An 11,160-nucleotide genomic window follows, 5' to 3' on the forward strand; every position below is an offset into this window, starting at 1 on the left:
ATATTAACAAGAAGATCCAATTATTGCCCATCCATACTACTAGTCTTTACAACAGCAATCCACTGAAGCTTGATGAACTGATGTTCAATGTGGGGTCAAGTTAGTTGTTATAGATCATATTGTAAATGAAGGGGATTAACTCAACACACATACATGCCTCACTGGAGAAGTTCCTGACTGCTCTTCTCAGGCATGATTCAGAAAGCCCTGGAGACACCCCACAGATCCAAGTACAATGAGTAACTTGGCCACTCCAATAGTGAAGCACTACATGCTCACTTCAGTCAGCCAGGCATGGAAATGGCATACTGTCAAATAAGCACATCCCTATTCTGTCAGGCTGGCCATGAATTTAAAGGCAGGCATGTGGCCTCCTAATGGAAACTTTGCATCTAGCAAGACTGGATCTTGTCCTCTGAGTCCAAAGCATGGATTTTAATAACTGTAGAAACAGCAAGATCTTCCAAGATCACAACAGGAGCATGTCTTGGGATGCGTTTTGTCTGTTTTACATTTGATTTAAAGAATATGCAATTTGAGGAAGCAGAATTTAAAAGAAACAAAAAATATCTGAAAGCGTAGATTTAAAATGTGCATGGTATGGACTTTAATACTTCATTTTCAATGCGAATGGGAAGGGTCTCCAAGCACGACAGAGGCTCTGTTGTTAAACCTTAAATTGCTTTCAGGTGTATCTATCTCTGCTCACTATGCATCTCTACCTGGGTGGCCAGTTTAGCCTGCTTGGCCCGAGAGTCTTTGTCCTTCAGGTAGACAAGCTGGATTCAGATATCTGATTGACCATTTCTGAGTGTGATATTCAATTCCCCAAATTTTATGAGCATACATTTACATGCCTTCTCTTTGTTTAAATTTTCAGTCATAACTGGCTCGTAAATGTTATTGTCATCATGATTCATACACATAGTGTTGAAGCCAGTGCGTGGAATATGCTCAACAAAGTATGTCTCAAAGTGCCATTGATGACAGCAACCGATGCCCACACCTGTCTTTCAGTTCTGAAACCTCCTTGATTTGGACCCAATCCTGTATCATCTGATATTTGCTGGTAGCATGAGCAGTTGTTAATTGGCATTCTATTGTGTCTTCTTAATCAGCAGCATTCTTCAGCAGTGAGAACGGAATCTAGATTTACAGTTTAACCAAAGCTGGATTCATTACCCCATAGATTTTGTAACACTACATTGTGGCTTGCTACTGTTTTCATCAGGTATCTTGATTCTCTGCACAAACACTGTCTTTACCCATTGTTTTGAGAATAAGAAATTAAGAAAAGAGCAATAGCATGAAAAATTTAAACAATATATTCTAAGTAAATAAAGAGTCAGCATTTCTATAATTATGGATAATAGGATTATTCTTACAGGGCTTCGCAAAAATTAGATTCTAAAATATGTTAAATGATAAGCTCCTCACCTAGAATATAATTATTGTTATATCATAGATAACAAAATTATTATGTTATCTATGCTGCTAAACAGTGTTATGATTTCTAATAAGTCAATTAACCTTCCTGGGTCTCAATTTATGCATAAAATCATTGTGTTAGGTAACAAGTCCACGAATCTTAGTTCTAAAAATTATGTTTTAATATAAGTAGGCTAGGGAAGTAAATGTCTTATTCTCATCTCATTTGGAACATGCCCAGTTTAGATATTTCATCACTGAAGTTCATATGTGAGGAAGGAGAAGGCACGTGTTTTCTCTTCTGTGTATCATATTTTCATCAGCGGTATCCTGATACTCTCTTGCCATGGCAAATGCACTAGAAAGATGGTTTGGCTTTTCAAAATGTCTTCTAAAGATAAATCATAATAAGACACTTGATATTGTTTCTAACAATGCAATTAAAAGTGGGACCTTAAACCATGGTGTTGAAACTGCCTGTTAAATGGAAAGACGAGATCCACTCACACTCTGTGGGAGATAAATTGGCAGACTTTGCTTACTAAAGATGGTGTGGGACATAAGCACATACCTAAGAATCAGTAAAGGTCAGACTCTTGTTCCAGATAAAGGGAGTTTGACAAAAGACAATGCCTAAATGTCCTGACAAATGTCTGGCAGTGAGGTATCACAGAGAAGACTCCATATAAAAACTTCAGCTAGCAACCTTTATAGAGAAACTGATACCAGGGATAAACAGAAGCTGCAATAATGGTCTAGAGAGTATATAAACTCCTCTGTCGGGGACTGCCGAGGATCAAGAATAAATTCCTGAGACTTGCAGTGGTTCAGCATGAGATTATTGCCTTAACTATATCTGCACTTACCTGTGCCTGGGAGGCCTACAGTGCATTAGACTTTCAGCATCTCAATACATACAATTCTTAAACTGAGTGGGCCTGTTGCCTGGAATCCTGGTTAAACATTTTATTCTACATCTCAGATATTCATTTCTTTCAAGTATTTTCATGCAAGTTAGTTTATTCTAATGCCTTTCTTTTGTGACTCTGTCACAGAAACACGTTTTTGTCTTCTTATGGTCATTGAAAATTTTCCTTATTAAATACTAGATTACATATGAATTAACTTAATTTTTTGTCTCATTTTCTCCTTAGTATATTCACAAGAACAAGAAATATGTTTGTTACTGTTAGTTAGTGTGTTGAGGACAACAAAGAGATCATTGTACAGACATGTATTCAGCAAATGAATAAATAAACAAGCTACTTTGCCTCCTGTATACTTTTCATAATGTCAAGCTAGTATCTTGACATTTAGTAGATGACATTGAAAGAAACAGGTCTCTTCTATCTTGCTTATACTCTTGTTTCTTTGTGTGTCTACTCCTGAGACTGGCATCTTGCAGTTTTCCAACAAATTATCTTACATATTTAACATGAAAGGATCTCAAACTTAAGTTTGAAGAAAGGAAGTGAATTCTGTCTTTGATGACAGAAGCAGCCATCAAAACGTATTTTAAGCTCAATGCAGCTGACCATTAGCAACCATTGCTTCCTCAGACAACTTTAACTTTGTTTTGAATCATTCAAATCCACAACCATAGCTCTCACTTCTTTAGCAATAAAAGAGTACAGGTTTTGATTTCAGATGTTGAGTGGTGGCCTCCAATGTTTGCGTGGAAAGCTAATGTGTCTCTCTGAAATGGAAACACACACAAATAATTTATTATAATGTTGGCAGACTTCTAAGCACATATAAACACCAACCCATATCAAGCTACATAAGAATATAATGAAGTGCCATGACAATTTCAATTTAAGACAAAAGGAAACTGAAGGACAGAAGGCTGAGGTTCCTACTCAAGGCAATAGAGCTACATGTGTTAGAGCTGAAACATCATTGATGATAATCTTACTGCCTTGGATGTAAGAGTCTGTTGAATTCCATGGCATCTATATAAGAACTAAAACATACAATTGATATAATATTAGGAACCAGGTTTGTCTTGATGATAAGTCTCCAGACCTATTCAAGTTGCTTTTTAAAGACATGGTTCCAAAAGAATGTGCAATGGGTGACTTTACTTTTCGTTCTGAGGATGAGAACTAGGTACCCCATTCATGCAGGCCCAAGTGTTCTACCACAGAGTTACACCTGGAACTATTGTTTGTTTGTTTGTTTGTTTGTTTGTTTGTTTTTGACAGATGTCACTATGTATGTAACACAGGCTGGTTTGGCACCTACTGTGTAGCCCAGGGTGGCCTCAGATTTATAGTTCTTCTGTTTCTTTCTCTTTGGCGCTAAGAGTATAGACAAGTGCCACCACTCCTTTGAATTTTGAGTAAGAATGTTAGGGAGGGTTCTGGTGAGATTAAAGCACCTCAGCAAGCAGTGGGAGAGGAAAGGGTCAGATCTCTGATTTCAATAATAAGGATAAAGAACAGCTAGAATGACTCGATGGACATATATGCATTTGGATAGCTATCCAAATTTAGCCTTGGCATAGTAAAAGATCATTCTCTGGGCCACTAGCTGTGTGGGCTATCACACAGCGACTAATACCTATTATAAAACTGAAACAGACAAGTCTTAATGATGGAAAACACTTTAGTTATGGTTGAAAAATCCAGCCTAAAGCTCTCTATGCTGCATCTGTATCTAATGAAGATGATACACTGGCAAACAACATCAGCGTCAGCAGAGCCTTAAAACATCAAACATCAGAGTGATTGGTCCACTAGAAAAACAGGGAAGCTGAAATTAAGATAAGGATTTTATGGAGTTTAGATCATTCTTAAAGTTTATCTTCTGAGTATAATTCATTCTACTTTTCTTTTCTTAAAATCGTGATTAAAAACAGGCAGTTTCATTTCTCTGGGACTCAGTTTTTTAATGTGTGGAATGACTGATTTGATTCAGGTAATTTATGATCCCATTCTGTGGAGTCTTGATAAGTCAAAGCCTGAATTATGCAAATTTCAGATATACCTTTGCTTATTTTCCCTTCTTCCTCATAGTTTAAATTCATTATCATAAAATAAAATAAAATAAACTTTAAAATATATAGGAAACTTTTTGTATAGAATGGCCATATTACATATGACCTTTATTTATTTACAGTTTTATTTTATCCTATTTGAAATACTGACCCCCAGTAGTCATAATGAATGCTATTTGGATAAGCACCCCTATTATAACAATGAAATTAATCTGGAGTCCTGTTATTCCTTGTGATCTTAAGCAAGTTCTTAATCTACCCAAACCTTCAGCAGGCCTTCTACAAAATAGAAGCAACACCTGAAATCTTGAATATTTGACAGCATGAGTTGGGAATGGCATATGCAGCTTCCTTTTATCTTGTTTTCAAGTTCTGAAATGGAAACGGCTTTCATCGCAACCTCAATCCGTCCCAGGTAGATGGAACCACCTGTTAGTCTTGTTTTTATATTTTCTAGTAACGGCTAGAATAAATGTTTTCTGTGGAGAACTGTCCCAATCAGTCCTTAAAACTCAAGTGAGGCTATGCTCAGCTCCTACGTTCAGCTCCTTTGTTCAGTCTTGGGTACATTTATCTCAGTATGCTACTACCGTATGTATCATCATGTTAAAACCTGCCAATGGTCCAATCAACCTACTCTATACACCTCAGATACCTTCATTAGAAAATCTTCATACTGGATGCCAGAAAAATTTCACTGAATTTCCTCTTTTCTCAAGAATGACAAGCCACTTATTTCCGGCAACCTTCCCAACATTCCCAAAGAGAAAGATTTTGGCATTAATTCTCAAGAGCATTTATACTACCTCTGCCTCCATTTTCATCCAGGAACCTATAGAAATTCTGTGTAGTTGATAAGACAGAGTCTAGACTTTTTTTTTTTACGGCATGTTTCATCTAGTATATTGTATTCAACAAAGGTTTGTAGAGTTTGGCTGCTATGGATACCTGATCTAACATCTCCTCCCTACCACAAGACTATTGGCCATTGCCATCATAAATGTAATGTGTCTTATTAGGATTATAAAACAGAATATGAAATTTGATGTTCTGAGTTTAAATTTCAGTTTGGTGAGTTATGGGCTCATTCACTCTGAGCCACTCAGTTTTTTCATATCGAATAAGACAGCACCTACTTTATAGAACCAAGATGAATCAAATATATTATGTACTTAGTAGGTCTATATTATAATATTAATATGCCTGTACTATTACAGTATAACAATTTGTTTAACATTAGTTCAGTTTCAATGTAGTTCTAAGTCAAATAAGGTATTAAGATTATTTGTGATAATTTCATATGATCGTTAAATATAGGATTATGGGGGTCAATTAAAATGAGTAAAATGTGAAGTTGTGGCCATATTCCAGACAAAATAGCTCTAGATTGTCTAGATGTAACATCAGATTGTACTAATTGTTTCTGTCTATTAGTCTGCTTTGGGTACCAGTGTTTTAGCAAAATAGACAATATTTACTAAAACAGGTCATTAAAAATGGCAAGCAGTGAAAATATCCCTTAATTCCATTCCCATATGAGACACTAAAATATGATATGTTGAAGAATTCAAGAACTTTTACAGTTTAGATGGAGTTCTCTCAGACAATACATGCAAATATCTTCAGCTCCTCATATTTTTGGAATGAGGATTCTAGGAGATTATTTTATAATTTCTTCTTCAAGAGTTTAAGTTAAGCAGTTTCAGATGTGACTAATATCCACTGTCTGGTCACCACAGCCTGTTACGTGATCTCCAGTAAGCATGGCAATGATCATGGATCATAGTGCGGATTTATATTTGGTTCAGAATCACACTTGTCAATAGCATGGAAAAACTAGCAACTTTGGTTTCAAACGTTTGCACTTTAGAATATGCTGACATCTAATATTTGGTCAAAGCTTTTAGTCTAGACTTATATCTGTGAAGCAAAAAGTCCAGGCATGGTGGCCCACACTTTTAATCGTAGCATTCTGCAGGCAGAGGCGGGTGGATCTACGAGAGTTTGATGCCAGCCTTGTCTACAAAGCAAGTTCCAGAAAAGCTACAGCTTTTACACAAAGGAACCCCGTCTCAAAGGAAAAAAAAAAAGGGTAAGGTGAGTAAATAAAGGGGCATAGATCATCAGTCTTTTTTGTAAGAGACAGTTCTATGAGAATTCTTTTCAAGTTGCTTTTTTAATATATTTTTGAAATATTTGCTCCTTATTGTAGCTTGATAGAAGAATTGTTCTTTCTTCATTCAGTAACACTTTGTATGTATTTGGATGAAAAGCAGATATTTCACAGCCCAGGTCAGCATACAGAGATAATGAAATAGCTTTGCCATTAAAGTTTGGATTCACTTTTTCCCTAGAATGTGTTAACAGAAAACTACTTTCATTTTTATGGCTGGAGAAGAGGCAATTTATGTTGTGAAACATATTCCAAACTATTGTGGCTCTGGAGTTTCTTAAACCACTCACAACGTAGAAAGAACAATCAATATTTAAAAACAGCCACTGACTTTATCTAGTAGCCTTAAATCTTTGCTCAAGTCAGCACTATTGTTTCATTTGCTCACCAGTCTGATGCTAATAAAGTTTTGTTTTTAAAAATGTATTTATGTTATGTGTCAGGGTGTTTTGTTTGAATGCATGTCTGTGTACCATGTGTGTGCCTGGTACTCAGGGAGGTCAGAAGAGTGTGTCAAATACCCTGGGAGTGGAGTTAAAAATGTTTGTGACACATGCGGATACTGAGAATCGAACCCAAGACTTCTGTAAGAGTAGCCAGTACTCCTTAGCTACTTAGCCACTACCTGCTACTATTATTTTATTAGAAAGAAATTTTATTGAAGTTTAATTAAATTATAAAACATAAATATAACAAATATGCATATTTGTTACTGAAACTGCATAAATTTTGAGAAACTAAATAATCAGAATATGCAACAGATAGCAGCCTGAAATATCTGAAATATAAAGATCTAAAGACATAGGAATGGGCATTTCTCTGTTCTCTGGAAATGCAGAGAACAATTCCCTGGGGTATGATGAATTAGCCCACCACATAAAAGAAAGGTTAGTCTAACAGCTACATTGTTTACCTTTTACAAAGTAGGCCACTGATACTTTGTCAGGCATAAGAATATACATCACATAAATTATTGTTCTGTAGTTACTTGGTAGACCCACAGAATTTATGAAAGAAAAAGTTCCATGGAGATTACCAAGCCCAGCTTTCTCATCTTAAACTGAGAGAGGTAAGCTTGATTGATACAGTATAAAGTCAGAGAATGACAGAGGAGACACAAGCTTTCCTTTATTACTATTTATTTTCTCAACTGACATAATTTTACCCGCAACACGTCAAGCCATTTGTTTGTTAATAGGTGGTGGGTCTTTGTTTATATGTGTCATATGTACACTAAGACAGAAGAGCACTGGTTTCCAGTGATACAGTCCCTAGTTTCCCACAAGGAATAGAAACTTAAAGCACTCAGAAGAAAGCAACTACAAATTCTCTAAACTTTTATACTAATAATTTATTCTAAAGAACATTTATTTAATACAAATTAAAATAGTATGTTATATAAATATTGTATTTTCTCTGTTCTTCAGAATACACTGTATTATATATCATCATCATCATCATCATCATCATCATAATAATAATAATAATAATAAAACTGAATTTTGAGGGATGGCCATAGTTTTGAACAGTTGTATAGTAAAATGAAAAGTTTCGATCACTCAGGGAAACCATTAAAAGACTAATCCTTGATTTTTAACCAAGTTCAATTTTCCTATTTAGTATCAAGTCCTTTTATAAGACATATCTACAAAAAGACATAAGAATGACAAAACAAGTCAGTATCCTCCAACTAGGATGTGTGGGATACTGAGAAAGAAACTCCTGTGGGAAAATAGATCTGAATGAAAGGACTATTGGTCTTTCCTTGTTTGTATTAAGAAGGTTTCAAGACATGAGAATAATTGTTATTTCAATATTAAATACTGTTTATTCTTTTTATTACTTAACCTCTGCACCTTTACAGTATGTATGCAAACTATACAATTATCTATATCAACTTTATAATATCATAGCTTCAGAATTAATTTGTATACTCTTTAGGAAGTTTTTTGACTCTTAAATTCGCATTGAGAGAACTCTGATACATACTTCACAAGTAAAGACAATATTCCTTTACAAATCTCCTAACTTTTACATACTATGTATAGTTCTACTTCAATAGAGTTACGAATATTTTACCATTTAAAAGGACTCCTTAAAAAAAACACCAGAAATCAAATGAGAGTTTCTAGTGAAGTTCAGAAGACATCTAATTCTCTCTGCAGTGTTAACACAGTATTAGCAATAATACTATCAATACACAAAAAAATTCAAGGAAAAATAATCTGTCCATGCATAATAAGACAGGTTTGAATACAAGTAATAAGGGAAAAAGAATACTGAATATTTTCATAGAGGTTAGCAATCTTTAGAAGAAACAAGTACAAGTTATAACTTGAGTGGTGAATATTTATGCTCCTGACACAAACAAATTTAGAGTAGAGTAGACATCATCACAAAACCCAGAACCAATACCCTGGACATAAGAGTGTAAAGAAGGACCACACCTCTGGCATAAAATAAGATGTAACCAGTCCCTACTAAGAGAGAGGAACTCTGACGGCGTTCCATAAATGCTTGAGGTCTTAAAGAGAAGAAAAAACATAAAATCCAGCACATCAAAATGGGACGTCCCAGCCATAACCATCAGGTAAAATTACAGTAATGCACACAGAAGACAAATCAAGTTACTTGGTTCATGAAAATACACAAATTAAGTAAAATTTAAAGATATTGAGCATTTCCAAAATTTAGACTATTTTCTCACATTGAAACTACTAAATATTTTCCTCAGAAAGAGCCACAATATGCATTCTACAAAGTTCCATTAAAATTACTGTAATAAAACCTGCTTTCCATCCCCACCTCCTCCTTCCAATGGGTTATAAATGTAGGTTTCTGGTAACCTACATCAGAGTGACACACTTATTTTAATTTGATGTTTGCTATTTGTAAAAGTAATTATATTTATGGCACATTGTGGCAGCCTTCCTGGGAGGATTAGATTAGGTAAAGATGCAAAGACTTCGGTAATGTTCTTTAGGTTTATTGAAGTTTAAAACTTAAGAGTGAGGATACTACAGCAATACTGTCAAACACCGGCATGAGATGCTTTTCAAAACTGCGCTGCCAACTTTTGAGAAACAAATGTCTGGCTGAACACAAACATAGCTCAAATATGTTCTGAGTGGCAATAAAATGATAATCAAAATTTACTCAGACACTCAGAAACACACTCTTCCATAGAATGATACAGGCAAGAACACACCTTGCTTTTAGAGGGAGAGATGATTGTTCAGGAGAGACGATAAGCCTCTAATGAACAAAAATATCAACACTTGCAAAGCCATGCTTGTTTAGAACCCGGGTTAAAATCCGTCACATGAGTTGGAAACTCATTTCTCCCGAGAGTATCCCTTAGATTGTAAAACAGATAACATCAACACCCTCGCAGTAAACCCTACATGAAAGCTTGTTCCTCAGTGTCCAATCTTAAGCCATAAGAATTAAAAATGCATATTCAATTCTCTCTGGAGAGTGCATTTGCATACAAGATACAAGTGCACCCCACATATACACAAATAAAATTTGCTGTTATGATTAAAGGAGGATAATATATTAAAGAACTCTAACAAAATCAATAGGGACAGGATACTCCAAGTATAAGCTGACACATATTATCAACCCTTTATTTTCTCAGTTTTGATTCTAGATTGAGAGTACTACTCATAGTGTTGGAGCATTCTTTTGCTGTGAAAACATCACCAACTTGCCAAAAGTTTATTTTGTTAATCTTCCTCACCCTGAGAATCCTGCTTTTCTGCATGCCCATCCCAGAAATCACATTTCTCTCTTCTCATTTCAGGTGCCTCTCACATTCGCTTAAAGAATTTTTTTAATTGAAAAACAGGATTTTAACAAGTGACTGAAAAGCACTCCCTTACCTTCTAAACCTGCTTCAATCAGCCCAAACTGTTCCAATAATTTAACAAAAAGCACAATGACGATCAGAACTGCTATCATTTCAAGCCCCTCCAAGTTCATGGTCAGCTAGGTCATGGTCCAGCCACAGCCACTGAGAAGCGCTCCTCACCCTGGCTTTCTTTGTAAAGCCATTAAACTACATTAAGAAGGCTACAGCTGGAGAAGGGAGGAGGAGAGCAGGGAGAGAGGAGGGAGAGGGAAAGCAGAGAGAGAGAGAGAGAGAGAGAGAGAGAGAGAGAGAGAGAGAGAGAGAGCTAGTCATCCTTTTTGCTGTATCCAAGGCCAGAAGTGGCAGCCTGATAAAGTCGAGCCTCTCAGAATTATCAGCGTCCTTGTTATCACTCTCCCACAAGGAGACAGCCATGCGTGAAGTAGTAGCACTCAGATCGCGGAAAACCAAGGAGGTCTCCAGGAAGGTCCGGAGCAAGCCTGGCGGGCAGCACAAGCAGCGCGGGCCCCCAGGACTCCACACCTCACCCGCCAGTGGAATCTCCGGGTTGGGCAGTTGCCTTGGAAACACTGGAAGCGAAGCTGGACTCCCGCTGCAGACAGGACCTGAGCAGCACCTTGTCATGAGAAGCCAGGAAAAAGAAAAACCTCGATCGCCCACAGGCAGTGGCAGTTTGCTTTCAGCAGT

The 11,160-nt window shown here is 36.3% G+C and overlaps 1 protein-coding gene across 1 annotated transcript in view; it reads right to left on the bottom strand.

Annotated features, from left to right (window-relative positions):
* Positions 1-10,715, bottom strand: part of Kcnip4 (potassium voltage-gated channel interacting protein 4) — a 413,147-nt gene extending 402,432 nt beyond the window's left edge. Inside the window, exon 1 of the mRNA XM_055623972.1 lies at positions 10,484-10,715. Within this exon, the coding sequence (XP_055479947.1) occupies positions 10,484-10,583 (100 nt within the window). The 5' untranslated portion in view covers positions 10,584-10,715. The remainder of the gene's footprint in view (positions 1-10,483) is intronic.
* Between the last annotated feature and the right edge of the window lie 445 nt (positions 10,716-11,160).

Source organism: Psammomys obesus, unplaced genomic scaffold (genome assembly GCF_907164565.1).
Source record: "Psammomys obesus unplaced genomic scaffold, mPsaObe1.curated_primary_1811, whole genome shotgun sequence".
Taxonomy (NCBI): Eukaryota; Metazoa; Chordata; class Mammalia; order Rodentia; family Muridae; genus Psammomys; species Psammomys obesus.